This window comes from Talpa europaea (assembly GCF_964194135.1).
Source record: "Talpa europaea genome assembly, chromosome: 4".
Classification (NCBI taxonomy): domain Eukaryota; kingdom Metazoa; phylum Chordata; class Mammalia; order Eulipotyphla; family Talpidae; genus Talpa; species Talpa europaea.
Genome location: NC_140070.1, coordinates 46416675 through 46435046, shown reverse-complemented (window position 1 = coordinate 46435046; position 18372 = coordinate 46416675). Strand labels below are relative to the sequence as shown.

Genomic DNA, 18372 nt, shown 5'->3' with positions numbered 1-18372 from the left:
CCGAGAATAGTCTTGGAGCTGCGGTCGAGAGGCTTCAAGCGCACGGGGCAGGAGGCAGAGCGCCAGAGAGGGTGGCTCTGGAGCCAGCGGCCTCTGCGGACTGTGGCCTCGGTGCAGGTCAGGACTTGGCTGGGGATTTCCTTTCAAAGGTGACTTACAGCCGCTTCGGTCGGGTAGCGCCCTCCCAGGCAGGCCCTAATGGCGTGTTTGGCAGAGTCAGCGAAACGCGGCGCCCAACGACTCGGCGGCGGGGGAGCGCCCTCTCCTGCGCCCTCAGAGTCTCCCGCACCCGGCCGCAGCGCGCACGGGGCCATTTGCAGCGCAGGCAGCCTTGCGAGCGGCCGCGGAGAGCCGGCCGGGAGCGAGGCGGAGCCATGGAGCTGAAGAAGGACAGCAACGCCGTATCCATCGACATGCTGCTAATCGTGCACTCGGAGAAGCGGCGCGCTGCCCAGGGCGCGCACTCCGACCAGCAGGCAGACGCGGGCACGTTGCCGCAGCGCCGAGGAGGTAACGCACGCCCGCCCCGGCCCCTCAGGCCCCCGGGCACCCAGGCCTCCATCGCACCTCGACCTCCTCACCCCAGAGCCCGCCCGCCAAGGGGCGCGGGCGCCCCCAAAGGAGGTCAGAGAGACCGACCCTCTCCCCACCGCTGCCTGTCTCCTAGCTGTGGCTCTGGCGTCCCGTAGCAACGCGCAGCCCGGTGATTGCCCTGGGTTGACTCAGTCCAGGCCTGTGGGTGATTCCGCCACCCCCGGGCGCCAGTTTCTCCCTAGCCACCTCTTTGATGGGTGCTGATTAAGGTTGGAAGATGCACTGTAGGAAGGGGTTCCAGAGCCTCGGGCCTGACCTCTGCCTAGCTTGGGCTGCTCCCCACAGGACACACTGCAGGGCACAGAGGACCTAGAGGAATTTGCTTACTGAGTCAGACTTTTGAGATGGGGGGCTCCTTTGGTGCACTTGCACAACTCATGGGCTCAGTTTCCCCTTTCTAGAGCTTTCTCACAGCCTCCTAGGATAGAAAGTGTAAAAAGTGTAAAGGCACACATGCCTTTGCGGAAGGCTAGGCTTGAAATCTGCTCTCCCTGCTTTCACTTAGCATTGATTTTATTTGTCCCACCACTTTCTTAAGGGGGTGGGGGGTGGGGGAGCCTGGTAAAATAAAGTGTTTATAGAATGGTAGGGACAAGCTGGTGGCTGGCCTCTGTATTCTCCAGAGTACAGATGGATAGTAATAGAAGTGAAGCCAGTCCCTCAGAAATCCAGCAACTTGGGGAACCTGGGTATATGAGTAAAGCCTGGCGGAGACCTGAAGGAGGATGATGTGAGGGTGCACTAGGCTGACTGTGCACCAGTTCTTTGGCAACAGTGCTTGATAGGCCACGTTGAAATGACTTCTGCCTGCCTGTCAGCTCTGAAGCTCCTTGGAGCCTGTCTCCTAGCTCTTCTGTCCCCAGAGCCCCTGTGTGCCTTGACCATCCACCTTCCACCTGGCCTGGTGAAGCAATGGCGTGGTGGTTAGCTTTGTCCCCCCCCAGACACACAGATTGGAGCTGCCCTATAGCTCCTGGTGACCTCTAGGGGAGGCACGCAGGCAAAAGAAATCGATTCTGGAGAGCTGGGAGCATTCACAGGTACTCCAGTCTCAGGCATTGTTTAGGCTCTTTAGTTCTCAGAGCTGCTCTCAGAGGAAGGGGAAATTAGCAGAGGCCATTAGCCCTCTGATAGAAAGGCAGCTGCTCAGCTATACACACTGTAGTCAGAAAATCTTCCCTAGCGTGTGACAAGACCAGAGGACCTCCCCACGAGGCCCAGCAAACACTCCCCTTCTAATCACATCACTCCTATAGACTTTGACACTAGAAGGAGAAGGTGAAGAACACATAGAAGCCCTGGAAATGCCAGAGTTGGGATTGAAGCAAGAGGCGCCTGACACCTAGCAATGGGCCTATGTGACTCCAGACCAACATGAGGCTTCACACTCATGACCGTGATGCAGGAAAGAAGACCCCACTTACTGGGCCCTTTCTGCTATTTTTCTCAAAATTTTACTGATAGAGGTCTCTCAGAGACACCAGAGTAGTGAAGAGATCTATGTCACTTATTCATAACCATTCTGTTCTGCCTGGAACAGAGAGAGGGGGAGGGAGTGCACAGCCTTGGAGGCGGGCAGAGCTGTGAGCTCCAGCAGGAGACCCCTGCTAAGCCAGCTGGTAGACCCTCTTCATGGGACACAGCCTATGCAGGTAAAACGCTGAACAAGAGTACCTTGTTCCAAGATCTAAACACACCCTACCCATTTCTAAGTGTCTTCTCCTGTCTCCTCCCCACTCCAGGTCCTCAGCTAGGGAATGAATTTTCCCTGATTTTGCAAAGGAGGGCCTGAGTGCCATGTCAGAAAAGAGCAAAGCTCAGTAATGGTCTCAGTGCAGAGGACTGAATGAAGATGTGACACTCTTCTCTGTGCCCCTGTAGCAGAAAAAAGTCAAAGGGACAAAGAAGCAAGGTGCATATATACAAGCTAGGACACCAGGCTAGAGGCCAAGTGATAAGTCTCTCCCCTTTCCTCTAGGATTCTCTAGCATTTTCACAGAGTAGGACTTCTAAAAAAAAAAAAAAAAAGTGCTATGAGCCCCCACAACTCCCCTCAGGCATTCCTCTGGCAGTGGAGGAGGTAACCTAAAAGTAACTGCACCAAGTCTAAAAGTTTCAAAGTCTCAGCTGTTATCCCTGAGGTCTGTGTGATGTGTGTATTCCACAAGTGTGTGCCCAGTGTTATGCCCCAGACACTGACTGGAGAACTCTGCACAAAAGAAGAGTGTTAAGAAGGAATGGGGGACTTCTGAGTGGTTGAAAGGACTGGAGACAGAGCTTCCAGAAACAGCACCATACACTGCACAGCAGAACTGACCTCGTGAGAAAACCCCGCTGCAATCAAGGAGCACTAGATGCTCCTTCTACGTCAGGAAATTTATTTTATTACAGTTGCTTCCATTGCTTGGATGTTTGCCTATTCTGTGTCAGAAACTCGATCTTGTAGCACGATTTCGACCTATAGTGGGGGTAAAGGGGAAGGAGGAGGAAGACAAAGAGGAGGAGGGATACTCCATTCCCCTCCACTTGCATCACCAGGTACCTGGACAGAATCAGATGCAGGGTCATCTGATCAGTCATACCCAAGCCCATCCATGTTCATGCTCTAGCTGCAAGGGAGTCTGGGAAAGCCAGCAACTATCACTTTTAGTTCGCATAGGGACAGGCAGTCTTTGCCCACTCCCTACTGTATCTCAAGACTCTAAAGTAGGAGATTCATTACAGAAACAGACAGGCAAAATGAATGGTGAATATCTTCTACAATAATACTTCTATATTATGCAGTGGAGATGCAGAAGTGAAAATGGCCATCTAACATTGCAAAAGTTCTCCCTGGATGATCCTGATAACTAACCCCATCACTCTTAAAAACTACTGTTTTAATACTTTTAAAATGTTTCATTATATATATATATGTTTCATTTTATATGTATATTATATATTTTTTAAATATTTCATTTCATATATATATATATATATATATATAAAATGTGTGTGTGTGTGTGTGTGTGTGTGTCTATTGAGGGTTGCATTAATTCCCCACATTGCCTCATTCATAGGCAGCAATCCCTGGATCTTAAAAGGGCCAATCTCAACCAGTCCCACATTAACCCAGATATGTCTGCAGCTGACACATAATTCTATCCACCACAGAGAGCCTCACACCGTCCTTGTTATTTCATAGGACTCAAAGGTGTCGGTAATGGAATCCGGGGATGGCAGAAATTAGAAGGAAACGGCCTGCTAGGTAAATTCTCTTTTATTTTTCTTCTAATCTCTGGGATTATATCATTAGAAAATTATGAGAAGGATTAATTTTCACTGGCTTTAAGACTCTAGACATCTAACCACTCAGAAAGTGATTAACTGCTCATGAAACAGCCAAGGCTCTGGGGTCACTATGACCCTGAAAAGTTTTTCCTGGCACCAGGCCCCCTGATTTCCTGGAAGATGTGGGGTAAAGGGGCAACATCACAAACTTGAGCCCTCACTTGTTTGCTGGCTGAGCTGCAGGGAAGCACTTTACCTCATTTGGGATAATGAGGTTTAAGTGTTCCTGTTCAGGTTCAGGACCTGCAGGGGATCCATTTTTGAAAATTTTTCCAAACAGAGAGGAGAGTAGCCTGCCTTGGGACAGCATTACTCAAGGTCTAGGGAGATGCCAGTCAAGGCATCTGTGGCTCTCTCTTGGCCTGGGACCCAGAATACAATAAGATCTGAGAGAAGTCAGCTTCCAACACCTTCTCTCTCTAGTGCCAGGCATCTGATGCCCTGCAGGCCCAGGATGTCACTGTCAATGCCGTGTGTTTATGGCCCTGACTATACTGGGCCTCATTCTATGCCTTTCAAGGACTCACTAACTCAGCTTCCAGGGACAAACATCAGCGAAATTGCACTGTTGGTTTGTGAGATGCGATTTCACTCCCAAAAACCCCAATAGGGAGCTTGGTCAGACCCCAGCTATGTGAAACGCAGAGTCAGATGACTAGCATCAGATGCAATTGTAAGGGAACTAAGACCCCCATAAATGGGGGGATAGAACTGCAATTGAACAAGACCTTGTTCCGCCATTGTTCTGACTAACAAAAGGAAAGATGAAGTTCAGAAAGGAAATATATTCAGCTATCCCCTCACTCAAGGTCCATAGTGCCCACTTTGTGCCAGGCAGGGTTCTAATGTTGGGGATGGGATAGAGAATGAGAAAGTCAAGAAGCCCTGCCCTCGTGGGGTTATGTTCAAATGATCGTTATCATCATGCAGTAGAGTCCCAATACCCTCCAGGTAAAGAGCTTGCCTATGTTCCCTGTCCTGTGCATAAGTCTGAGTCATCCTCAGGAAACCCCCACAGCCACCCCTCCATGTCCTAGCTGGTGGGCACACATGGCAGGATGGCTGCCTTCACTGGGCTATCAGGGCCATTTCGTGGTAACGTGCCAGCTCTAGCTCTACTGACGTGGATACCAAGTTGGTGAACCAGTGCTGCCAGCTAATGAGAATTATAGCAAGAATCAGACCTGCAGAGAGCTGGCAGCCCTGGCAATGCACAGCAGCCCATGCTCAATCATGTGCCCATGGGTAAGGGGCAAGCAGGTCACAGTGGGAGGAAGAGACGCAGCATTGCACCTTGGCTGTGTTGCCTGAAATCTGTTTTCTGGCTTCTTTGCATGTATTACATCAGGAGAGGATTAAAATATAGTTAATATAGTTTTTACCATCTTCAGAGTTCCTGGTTTGGGGAAACATTTAATGGAAAAATACAACAAAACCCAAAGCGACACAGTAACTATGGTAAGACTTTTAGGACTCCGCTGAAGGACATGGTGTGGATCTCAGCACAATGTGTCAGCTGATAAAGAGGATGATTAAAGCAGTTCTGGGAAAACCACCCGAGAACTGAGAGTTTTAGGTAACCTGGGGCTGGTGAGAGGCTTATAGAGGCCCGGGGCTGGGGAAAGATTATGGTTCCACTACTCCACCGATTGATGTAACTTGAAGTAAAAATTTGTTTTCCATTTGGCATATTGGAATGCGTGCAGAAATTAAACTGATAGCTTCTTTCTGTGTTTCCTGCGGGTGAGATTCTGGGTATGTACTTGCATTGCTGGAGCCCAAGGCACCGAGCCCTGGAAAGTGGATGGCTTTCACCTGAGCCGGAAGCAACCATGGCTTGTGCTGGTGGACAGTTTGCAAATGTGGCCAAACATGAGATTGATCTGAAAGGGCACATTTCCCCCCTCTTGCTGCTCTGTGTTTTCCTTGGGCTGGGGTGTTGGCAGGTTGGGGGGAGCCTGCAGTGCTCCAAACTTTTCCAAGCAACAGGTGTTTGGGCCGAGCCACCCCAGCTTGCCTGGCAACGGGCTTCCCCTGCTGTGATTGGCTGCTCTCCTTGGTGGTGGCCAAAGTCTGCCTAGCAGCACAGGCACTGAAGCCCCAAGGCTACAAGGAAAGCAGTGGTGCAGCCCTGACTATAAATACCCCACAGCAGCTATGCCAGCCAATCACCCTCCTTGAGGATTCCCTTCCCAGATCCTGTTTCCTCCCTCAGCCGGACGAGCAGAGATGAGGCCAGCTGTGCCTGCAGGAGGCAGCCTCCCTGTTCTCGTTCGAATCTGGCCTGGGACTCTGGCCCAGCAGATGCATCACCCTGGGTTGGCACATTCAGTGAGCCTGGCCCTTAGCCAGCTGACTGACCAACTCTGGCCTGGGGGATTGAGGGGGTTGCACATAGGAAAAGGCTCGAGCAGGCAGGCTCCTTCAGGGCAAGACCCGGCCGGTGGGTCACAAGTCCACCCACCCACCTTGACTCGTTTTGGCATGGGGCCCATGGAGTGGCAGATCTGGGTAGGTGCACAAAGGAGGCTAAATGGAAACTGGCCAGACCATTGGCCCAGAGTTTATCTTCTTTCCAGACCCAGGGAATGTCCCCAGTGGTCACTTCCAGGGAAAAGCCCAAGAGCCTTTCTGCAGACCAGTGGGAAACCAGGGGAGAAGATGGCAGGTCAGGGTGGTGGCCTCCTGCTGCCAGCACCCTGGACTTTGCCCAACTACTCCCTATGCCTTCCTGAAGCAGGGGTTCAAGGGCAGCCTCAGCAAGACCAGACCACTGCAGCAGCTAGAAAGAAAGGCAAAAAATGGGCCTCCCCGGTGGTGCAGAGGGTTGAGCACAGCACTGTGAAGCTGCCTGCAGCCTCTGCAGTGCAGGTTCAATTCCTGGCCGGCCAGGGAGATACCCATATGGTGTGGCAGACCTCTCCTGCCTCGCCCACTGCTCCCCTCAGCAGTGTATTTCAGTCAGTCTGCCTCCTCTGTTCCCCACTTTGTCTCTGGTGAATCCTCTCACCCTCCCATACCTCTGGCCTGTACCCCAGCTGTTGTATAAATCAAAAATAAATCTTTTTTTTTAAAAAAAAAAAAAAAGGAGAGAGGCAAGAAAGGCAGCACTTCCTGTAGGAAACGTCAGTAAGCCTGTGGTGCCCCCTTCATGGCCTGAGGCAGAAACTGGCATCTCTTCCATGATATCCTGACCACACTAAGGGACATACTCTAGTATTTGGGAAGAGTTAACATAGTAGGTGCCCTGCAAATGTTTGTGAAACAGAACCAAACTGCTAGGCCCTCTAACTCCTAGGCTGGTTTGTACCAGGCTTTTTATCTCCATTCGCCAAAGGAGGCAGGAGGCTGAGCTACCAAGCAGGGGAAGGTGAGTCCCAGGTCTCACCTTCCCTAGCAGTCCAGCCCTTCAGCTATAAAGTTGGCATAGGGCCCTCACAGCCCACTCCACAGAAATGTGGAGAGATAGTGAGGGATCCCTGTGTGCTTTGGGGACTGTGCCTGGGGACACCACCAAAGTCCAGGACAGTGGTCATTTAGCCCACAGGAGGTGGTAAGAACCCCAGGCTGTGCTGGCTTGCTCCTGCTGAGAGGTGTGAGAGTGTGTGACATGGGCACACATTTGCCTCTGTGTTCTGGTCTGTGACTGTGCTCTTGGAGGGGTGAGGGGGTGCACGAGGGTGTGCAGGTGTTACGCCAGGCCTGGGATGAGCTGGGCCCTGCCAGCATGCCTTTCCTGCAGACACACACAGCTGTCTGCTCTGCCCAGGAAATTCCCTTGTGGTCCCAGTGGTCACTGCTGGTCCCTCTCTCTTTCTTAAATAGGAAACCTAGCAGAGAAGCAGTACCCTCAGCAGACACAGGTCATCACTTCCTACGACAACCAAGGTAAGAGTCTTGCTAGCACGCGGGACCTCCCCCAGTCCCTGTGTGCTGGACTCCTGCCCAGCCAGAGATAGTGGGTACAGAGCACTGACTGGGAAACAGAGTCCACTCTGCTCTGTGGATGTTGGCATACCCTCTCCCTCTCCCCTTCGCCAACAGGAAGCAATGGGAGATGTTATGGCGTCTTGTGATGGAGAAATAAATCTCTGGTCCATGGAACCCACTGGTGTCATCATCACTCCCATGTCATGACTGTTGCCATTATTTATTGATGTGCCAGGCACACTGCCAAGCCAGAGACATGATTAGTCTCCTGTAAATCAAGCTCCCAACAGTTCGGTTCGATCAGTACTTTCACTGGTCTCATTTTACACATGAGTAAACTGAGGCTTGGCAAGATTATCATGTGTCCCAAGTTACAAGGCCAGCAAGAGTCAGAGCTGCAGTAATTGGTCCCCCCAACCACTACCAAGGCCTCAGCCACTAACCTTCCCATAGTTCTGCTTTCATAACCCTCTTGTAGACAAGCTTCCCATATGGCTTGCATGGAGCAGGAGGGCTCCCCGGTCAGGGCTGGAAGAAAGGCCAGGTTACCCTCCCTCTCCTGTCTCGGTTTCCTGCTCTCTGTTTAAGACACTGGTGTTTGAGAGTTCTCATAGTCTCAGCCCTAAGATTTCAACCACCAGTACTCTCAAAGGTGAAGTCCAAACCTATAATGAAATTATCTGATCACTTCCAGGGGGTAGTGATGGCTCCCTGAAGTAGGAGGCCTCTGAAGGCCCAGAATGATTCAGAGCCTCTGAGAGAATTGCTCTCTGAAATGCAAGCTATCCAGCATCCAGGAAAGGCACTGGCAGCGGCGAAGGCAGGCCTGTCAGCATGGGTACCAGTAGGAGGCAGCTGGCTCGCCCTACAATCTGGGCTAGCATCTTTTAGGCCAGAATTCCTGGGAATAGGACTCCAGGACAAGCCAGGAGCCCACTCAGAGGACCCAGCAGGACCTGTGGAGCAGTACAGGACACCTCCCCCACCCCATCCCCTCTGCTTCTTGAACTAGCTCGCCACACAGTGAAAATAAACGGTACCCACTGAAATGCGAGTGGATTAGTGACCACTTACCTCACTTAGTTCTGGCCACATTTGTGAGGGGGGTTCCGTGGTTACCCCTGTTCACACACAAGAAAGCTGACACTGGGGAATCTGGGGTCTGCTCCTGAAGACACCAACACTGCACCACCTGCCGAGTCCCAGGTGGGTTGGCCTGGCATTCACCACAGCTTTACCCGTCACAGCACACTCTGTGTGTGTGACACCCACATGCTACCTCCCTGCTCTCCTGAGGGCAAGCACTGGGGACCCAGCAGACAACAAAACAAAGGCTCCTGCCGTCCTGGAGCTGACACCCTCATAAGGAGGCAGACAATGCTAACAAGTAAAATACAGTGTGTCAGATAAGGCCACAAGGGAGAAGCTGGAGAGAGCTTGGGAGGTGCGTGCACAGTGTGTTAGTTTCCTGTAAATGCTGTAAGGAATTATCACACGCTTGGAGGCTTTCCACAGATTTACTTTTTTTTATTTTTTTTTTTGCATAGAAGAACTTGGGTGTCGGCCAGAGGTATGCGGGAGGGGGGTTGAGAGTCTTCACCAGAGACAGAGTAGGGAGCAGAACAGGTGGATCTACTGAAATACACTGCTGAGGGGAGCAGTGGGCAAGCAGTGCTGAGCCACAGGTGGGTTAGCTCCCTGGCAGGGGATCAAACTCAGTCCATAGAGGTCATAGCGCTGAGACATAACCCCTACCCACCAGGGAGGCCCAGATTTCTTAAACAGTTTCAGAGTCTACACAAGCCCCAAATCAGTTTTGATAAAGGCAAAGTGTTGGGTGGTCTGTTTCTTTCTGGAGACTCTAGTGAGAATCTGCTCCTTGCCTCGTCTAGCTTCTAGAGGCATCTGGCATTCCTTGACTTGTGGGACCACTCCAACCTCAACTTCCATTCTCCCATTGTATTTCCTCCATATAAATAATCAAATTTCCCTCCACCTCTGTTTTAAAGGAACGCTTGTGTTTACATTGGGTCCACCAAAACAATCTAGGATTTTCTTCTGACTTCAAAGTCCTTAATCACATGGCAAGACCCCCTGACATTCACAGGTTTCTGGGACCAGGACATGGATATCTCTATGGGCTGTTATTCTGCCTCCAACAAGGGACAGTTAAAAATAAAGTATAGGGCCTCCCTGGTGGCACAGCAGGTTGAGCACAGCGTTGTGAAACTGTCTACAGCTCTGCAGCGCTGGTTCAATTCCCGGCCGGCCAGGGAAATTCCCACATGGCGCCCAGACCTCTCCTGACTCACCCACTGCTCCCCTCAGCAGTGTACTTTGGTCCTTCTGCCTGTTCTGTTCCCTGCTCTGTCTCTGGTGAATTCTCTCACCCTCCTCCACCTCTAGCCTGTACCCCAGTTCTTGTATAAAAATAAATCTTTTAAAAAAATAAAATAAAAATAAAATAAAATAGAGTATATATTCCACTGTGGAAATTGTGGTATATATATTCAATGGAGTAAGACACAGCTATTTAAAAAGGAAATAATGCTTTTTTGGACAAAATGGATGGATCTTGAGGTGATTATGCTAAATGAAATAAGTCAGAAAGTGAAAGACAGGTATCGGATGGTTTCGCTTATATGTGAAATAGAAAGAATAAAAAATAAACACTGGCAACACAGAACAAAAACAATTTTTTTAAAGATTTATTTATTTATTTACTTACTTATTTCTTATTTATTTATTTATACAAGAACGGGGGTACAGGTCAGAAGCACAGGAGGGTGAAAGCATTCACCAGAGACAGAGCGGGGAACAGAACAGGCAGAGGGGCCGAAAGCACTGCTGAGGGGAGCAGCGGGCGAGGCAAGAGAGTTCTGCCGCGCCATGTAGGAATCTCCCTGGCCAGCGGGGAATTGAACAAGTGCTGCAGAGTGCAGCATGGCACTCAACCCGCTGTGCCACTGGGGAGGCCAAAAACAATTCTTAGACTTAGTGAAGAAAACACTGGTTGCCAGAGGGCACAGGGGAGGGAGGATAGGATGGGGAAGGTGGAAAGGACATGGCACAGGGGCTTGGTGAGGGTGAGTGAAGCATGTGCACGTATGGAGGGGTAAAAATATAACCCCAAAGTTATACAGACATGTACATGACTGGCAAATTAGTTTCAAAAATATATTACCATTCTTAAAAAGATTTAAAACAATGAAATAAAAAACATTTCCCTCTTGTCCTATTTTTGCAAATACCAATTTTCAACCTTTAGAAGTATCCATTGTTATCAGTTTTCTTTTTCTTTTTCTTTTTTTTTTTTGATTGTGGCTTTATTTTGTGTTTTTTTTTAATTTACTTTTTACATCATTGTTCATTTTTAAAAAATGTTTGCTTCCTCCCACCCCCTCAGGTGTAGTCCCCATAGAGTTTCCTTCACCAATGCACCTGTGTCCTCAGTCCTCCATGCTCCTCCCTCCCTCCCTCTGATTCCTCTCCCTCCTCCTCCCCTGTAGGATGTCTCTGATTTATAATTGTCCATTTTTGCTTTGTTGTGTTTTGTACTGTTATTATTTTTTTAACACTGATGTCTTATTTGGTTCCCCTATATTCCTGTTATAAGTGAAACAATCCAATATTTTTTTTTTCCTTCTGGCTTATTTCACTGAGCATAATTCCTTCTAGCTCCATCCATGTTGCTGTGAATGGCATGAGTCTATCTCTCTCTCTCTCTCTTACCAGTTTTCTTATGTATTCTTTTGAAGTTTTTCTATGCCTATATATTGTTTTTTAAAAACAATAAATAGCATTGTATCCATAAAAAGTAGAGTCATTGAGAAAGGTCTCCACGAGAAGGTGACATTGAGTGAGGCAGGAGGTAAGGGAGTTAGCCACATGCACTCCTGAGGAAGAACATCCAACAGAGGGATAACTGGGGGTGAGGGCAGGAGTACACCCAGGTTGTTCCAAGGCCAGGAAGCCAGTCACTGTGGCTGGAGGGGCGTGGGTGAGGTTGGGGGAGTAGGGGTGAGTCACAGAGACACAGGGCTGATCTCACAGTGCCTACAAAGCTTGCTGGCCTCAAGTCTGAGTGTGATGGGAAACCACTCCATGGTTTTCTACAGAACAGCCTCCAACAAACAGGAGAAGGCAAGGGAGCATGCAAGAAGACCCCTTAGGAGGCATTGTGATACTCCAGGCCAGAGAGGTTTTCCTTGGTATGAATTTGGGGCATAAGAGAGAGAAGATTTGGGACCAAGGATGTCATGGGGCAGATTTAGGAGGAGCAGTTTGGGGAAAAAACATGAACAATTCAGATTTGACCTTGCTGAGGTTGCCCCCTCCGCCAAGCAACCATGTGGCTGCTATTTTGGATAACAGAACCCAGGAACATCACTACTCCATGTGCCACGTTCCTGCTCGGCCAATAAGCTCTGTGCTGTGAACATTAGCTCCCCTAAGAGGTTTTCTTGAAGAAAAAAAATTTTTTTTGAGAGAACAGTGTCAAAAATTTTTTTGGAGTTTACAGTGTAATGTGTGTTTTAGAAGTACAGGACCTCTCTCTTTGCGTGTTGTTGCCACACCACACCCACCATCATATCTACCACCATCATCCGATGTGCTTCCGCCCCTCTTTGTCCTGGCCCCTCCCCACCTTCTCACCCTCTGTTAGCCTCAGTTTGACAGTCGTAATTCTTTTAATCACACTGATAGCAGCGGCCCAGGGAACACTCGGTGTGTGAACACATTGGCCTAAGCCCCTTCTGTTTCTCACCTCATTTAATTCCCCAAACCACCTTCTGTGGTAGGTATATCCCCCTTTCATGTATGGGGAAATTGGGACCCAGAGAGGTTTTAGTAAGATGCCTGAATTTACGCAGCTAGGATATGCCAGGCCTTGTTGTTAAACCCCCGTCTATGAGCCTCCAAAGCCCAAATGCTAAGCTTTGCACCACACCATCTTCCTCCACAGAGGGCAGGCATGAATCTGGTGGTGCAGCTTAGATCAACACCCACTACAAGAAATCCAAAATGGCGGTCAGAACTTGTCATTCAGATGGTCTAATTTCCCCCTCCTCCTCCTCCACCTCCTCAGCTTACCATTCAATATTAGATGTTGTGTGATAGGTGATAAGATCTTTGAGATTTGGGGGTTTAAGAATTTTGTATCTTCCTGTGAAAGACTTCAGAAGATTAAACTATAATGGGTGTGGATTGAGTAAGAGGAGAGCAACTACTGGGGCTGCTGTAACTTCGACCTCAAAGCCATTCTTGAGTAGTCAGTTCTCTGTTGAGGTTTCCATGCTTCCAAGTCTTCAGCACTAATCCCTATGCAGACACTGTTCCTTTTTTCATATGCACCCAATAGGGTCAATACCACATTTCCCCACCTGGGACATGACTGTGGTGCTCCATTCTGCAGAAGGGATCACAAGTGGTCCTGTGTTTCCAAGAGCCCAGTGGAAGCTGAGGTCAGTCAGGGCTGCAAAGGACACCTTCATCACACACCCCCACCAGTGCCCCGGGACCTCAGCCCTGAGCTCTGGCACACTCAATCGTCATGTTGTCCCTCAAGCAGAGTGGGGCTTCCACGCTGCATTTGACAGGACCTGTGAGGGTTTAACAGAGCTGGACCGTTCCCTGTCACCATCCCACAGGCTATTCCTGGAATGTCAAAACACATCACCTCCTGCATTAACACTGAGTACCACATCCTGGGCAGAAACCATACAGCACAACTCTACTGAACAGTTCACTAGGACTTGTTTCAGGGATATTTTTTAATTTCAGCAGCTTGAGCTGAGATTTCCTGATTCTCAGCTACTGCGGGGAAAAATTCCAAGGCAAAGATCTCAGGTTGTAAATGAGGCAGCCAGTTCTGGAGTGAAGAAACACCTGAAGTAAGTGATGGCAAGTGTCTGACCTGAATCCCAGAGGTCCTGGTCCCACTCATACATCCCATATGTGTGCACATTCACACACACACACACACACACACACACACACACAGGCCTGGCACTTTTTATTAATTGATCAACACTCCAGGCAGCCACTTCCAATCAGTCAGAGTTAATGAACAACACGAATCTGTTTGCCATCTCTGCATTAGGTATTCTGAACAAATTAGGACTTTAGACAAATCCTGATTTAAACCTGAAGACCTGGAGAGTGTCAGGTGTAAAGGTAGCCCTAAGGCAGTGCACACACTGCCTGCTGCATCTCCACTCCTGCAAGTCTAGGGAGATAGAAGCAGAATCTTTCAATCTAGGGAAAAGGCCAGGGAGTCACTTCTCAAGGGCAGCAGAAAACAGTCACGAATACATTTAAGACAGTCAAAGCTGTAGCTCAGAAATGTCATTTGAGTGATAACTAGTAGATCTGGGAAGGGGTGACCTGAGAGAGCCCCATAACTGAAGTCTGAGAAAAGGCCTCCTTAGGGTTTGCTCACAACTTTTAAGAGCAGTATGATTTTTATCTGACTGTACTTACCACTTTAGATCTTACTTTAAACTTTGTTCCAAATAATGTTCCACTCTTTATCATTAGAGATTAATCTGATTTTTTTTCTTAAATTAAGTGTTTTGTTTAATGAAGTATGTAAATATTGTAGTCGACAAAGTCTCACCACTGACACCTTTGGGAAACATGGGGTCACACTGTGAATGCTGCCCACTTTGGGACAGCAGGCCAGGGCCCAGGCCCTGAATCAGGTTGCTCCTAGGAGTGCCTGTATTGGACAGCAGGAATCAGACTCCCATACTGATGGCAGTGGCAGGGTTGAAAAGCCCAAGAGCTTTGCAATAGAGCCAGGAAGTGGGAGTCACAAGAATGATGGACATTGGCCCCTATCCAAGTGGGGAAAGAAAAGAGGACAGAGAGAAGGGATTACAAATGGTGATGGGTGGAGTTTCCAGGGCAGGGTCATGTTCCAAGTATGAGGCCACCTCAACCCCCACCCTTGAAAGGGCTTTAACCATAATTTTTCAGCTCACTCATTCATTGACAAAGAGACATGACTGAATCAGGAGTGGTTCTCATAACTGGATGTTATAAGAAGTTTGGGTAAGAGGGTAGTTGTTGAGCTCAAATCAACCAGCTGCTTGGTTTTTTAGATTCTCTAAGCTTATGGATATTGTTCCAGTCAGATTTTCCAAATTGCGTTGGACAAAGTAGTACTGGGTTAAATAAACTTCTTTGTTGCAGGACTTCTTAGAAGAGCATTTTGTACTGAGATACAAAAGAGGAAAATGGATCTCAGATTCTTTTTTTACAAGGATTCTTGCAGCCAAGTACAGCTTGACACCCTCTTTGGAAAAAAATCTCAGATTCAGGTAGAGAACATGAAAAACCCACGCCTTGTGCCTCATGGGGAGGCCTACAGGAGGTATTTGCTGCTGATGGCACTGGATCCCAGGCCAGAACTCAATTATACTTTGAACTCTAAAGTGTTCAAAGTCTTAGTTATAAAGTTACAGTCTGATTTTCTTTGACAATGAATGTGCTACAAACCACACTTCAAAATGAATGTTAATCCCTTCAAATTGATGCCTTGGGGGTTTCCTTGTATCTTTTAAAATTAAGAGTTACGCTTTTTGGTCTGCAGAGCAAGTTTATGAGCTACACAAGAAAGCCAGTATTGTCATTGTGTGGCAAACTGGTGCAACATATTCAGCAAGCCAAGGGTTAATCAAAGAAGCTCTTACAAAATGAATAAAGAAAAAAATTCACCAGTAGAAAAACAGACAATTCACAAAATAAAATTACAAATGGCAAATAAATACATTAAAAATAGTGCATTAAAAAATTAAAGGAATGCATAAAATAACAATGAGATATTCGTTGAGACAAATGGAAGGAACTGATAAAAACCAAATATCAATGAGTATATTTGTGGTCTATTTTTATATTAAAACTCAGTGGCTAAAAACAATAAGCATTTACCAGCTCATGAAACTACAGTTTAGCTGGATATTCTTGTGTGATACAGCCAGCTGATCTCAGGTCTTGGCTGGTCCTGCTTACGTGTTTATGGTCAGTTGGTGAGCTGGCTGGAGAGCAGCTGCTTTAGGATGGCCTCACCAGAGATGACTCTACTCTGCTCCATATAGTCTCTCATCCTCCAGCAGACCAGCATAGGCTCATTCACATGGCAGTCATGGCTAGAATCCCAAGAATGACAGTAGAAGTTGCATAAACAAGGCTCAGATCTTATACACTAGTACCTCTGTACATACTAATTGGCCAAATCAAGTCCTAAGGTCAGTCCAAATTCAGGAAATAAATCTCTCACTGAGAGGAAGTGCAAAGTATCATGACTAAGTTTGCAATTCAGCAAGGCAAAAATAAGAAAAATGTTTCTCTTGGGCCTCCCCGGTGGCACAGCGGTTGAACACTGGCCTGTGAAGCTGCCCGCAGCCTCTGAAGCACCGGTTGGATCCCCAGCTGCAGAGCAAGGGTCCCACATGGCACACAGACCTCTCCAGCCACCTGCTGCTCCCCTCAGCAGTGTACTTTGTCAGTCTGCCTGCTCTGCTCCCTGCTCTGGCTCTGGTGAATTCTCTCACCCTCCCACGCTTCTGACTGTACCCAGTGCTTGTATAAATAAATAAATAAATCTTTAAAAAAAAAAAAAGAAAAGAGAAATGTTTCTCTTGCACCAATAGTGCAAGAGAACATAAGCTGATAAAATCATTTATGTAAAAAGTTTGCCAATCTCTAATAAAAATCTTTAGAAATTCTCATACCCTTTGATCATTTTAAGAGCTTAAATGAACCAATTTGAAATGTGTGTAAAGATAAGTGTGTGTCAGAAAAGTCATAAGATAATAGTCCTATAATAACTAAACATTTGAGAAGTTAAATATGGAACATAACGGTTTTCCTTATATGGATTATATACCATCTGTAGAATAGAGCACTATATAGCCATTTAAAAGGATGACATAGGACAATATTCACTGACGTGTAAAGACTTATGAGAGAAGGTTACCCAAAGTGTGTGTACTATAATCCTGTCTTGGACTTTCACTTTCTGTTTTATGTCTTTATCATTCAAGCTTAATTCTTCTTGGGCTTTTTGTCCAGTTACTATTTTTTTAACTTTAATTTTACTTTAAATTAATATAGAACAAAATTGGATTTTCTGGTATGTAGTTCTATGAGTTTTAGATATAAACATGCCCAAATTCATGTGATTTGCACCATTGTCAGAATACAGAGAAGTCCTATTATCATGTAATTCTGTTGCATGGACTTCTTGTAGTCAGATTCTTCTGTCACTCCTAAGAATTTTTTGTATTGTGAGAAGGACTCCTTGATATGGATGTACTGTCAGGTGTTTATCTATTCACCCATTGAAGCACATTTAGACTTTTTTCCAGTTTTGGGTGATAATGAATAGCACTTCTATAAATGTTTGTGTACAGATTTCTATATAAACATAAGTTTTCATTTCTCTGGGATAAAAGTCCAAGAGTGCAATTGTTGTGTTGTATGTTGAGTACACATTTTGTTTTATAAGAAACTGCTGAACTATTTTCCTGGGTGACTGTCCCATTTTACAATCCTACCAGCAGTGTATGATATGCAGTTTCTCTACAGTTTATTCTATACCTTGCCAGTGTATAGGATTATCACTGTTTTTTATTATTGCTCTGATAGGTATGATATCCCATTGTGATTTTAGTTTTCATTTTCCTAATGGCTAATCATTTTGAACACCTTTTCATTTTCTTATTTGCCATCTGTAATCTCTTCTTTGCTGAAATATCTGTTCATATACCTATTTCCTAATTGAATTTTCTTGGCCAGTTTGTAAAAATGTCAGTTTGTCAAATTTGTGTAGGTCTATTTCTTAACACCTTATTATGCTCCATTGATCCATGTATCTATCCCTTTGCCAATATCACACTATTGTGATTATTATAGTTTTACAGTACATCTTAAAAATAGATAGTTGGAGTCCTCCAACTTTTTCAAAATTGGGTGGGTTAAACTAGTTTTTGCATCTTTCCATTGAATTTTTTTTTTAATAGAGGCATGTTTTATTTATTTATTTGTTTGTTTGTTTTCGCTTATACATGTACTGGGTACAGTCAGAAGCGCAGGAGGGTGAGAGAATTCACCAGAGCCAGAGAGGGGAGCAGAGCAGGCAGAAGGACCGAAGTACACTGCTGAGGGGAGCAGCGGGCGGCAGGAGAGGTCTGCGCGCCATGTGGGACCCTCCTCCAGTGGCCGGGGAGCAGCCAGGGATCGAACCGGCACCGCAGAGGCCACGGGCAGCTTCGCAACCCAGCGCTCAACCGCTGCGCCACCGGGGAAGCCCATCCATTGAAATTTTTAGCAATCTTGTCTATGCCTAACAATCTACAAAAATGCCTCAAAGAGTTTAATTAAAATTGCATTAAAATCTATAGATCAATTTAGGGAGAATTGCCAACTTGACAATATTGAATCATACCAAATCACTTATTATTTCTAGGAATTTCTTTTGTAGATTACTTGGGATTTTCTATGTAGATAGAT

At 47.0% G+C, this 18372-nt stretch overlaps 1 protein-coding gene across 3 annotated transcripts in view; it reads left to right on the top strand.

The window, feature by feature from the left end:
• Nucleotides 1–224: 224 nt before the first annotated feature.
• Nucleotides 225–18372, top strand: part of KY (kyphoscoliosis peptidase) — a gene marked incomplete at its 3' end in the record, with an annotated part of 43138 nt that continues 24990 nt past the window's right edge. For 2 of the 3 annotated variants that reach the window (XM_084231698.1, XM_084231697.1), the window contains exons 1-2: nt 225–510; nt 3779–3841. In XM_084231698.1, the coding sequence (XP_084087824.1) occupies nt 375–510; nt 3779–3841 (199 nt within the window). In that variant the 5' untranslated portion in view covers nt 225–374. Of the gene's footprint in view, nt 511–3778; nt 3842–7749; nt 7813–18372 lie in introns of all 3 variants that reach the window. The other variant, XM_084231696.1, reaches the window with a different exon arrangement.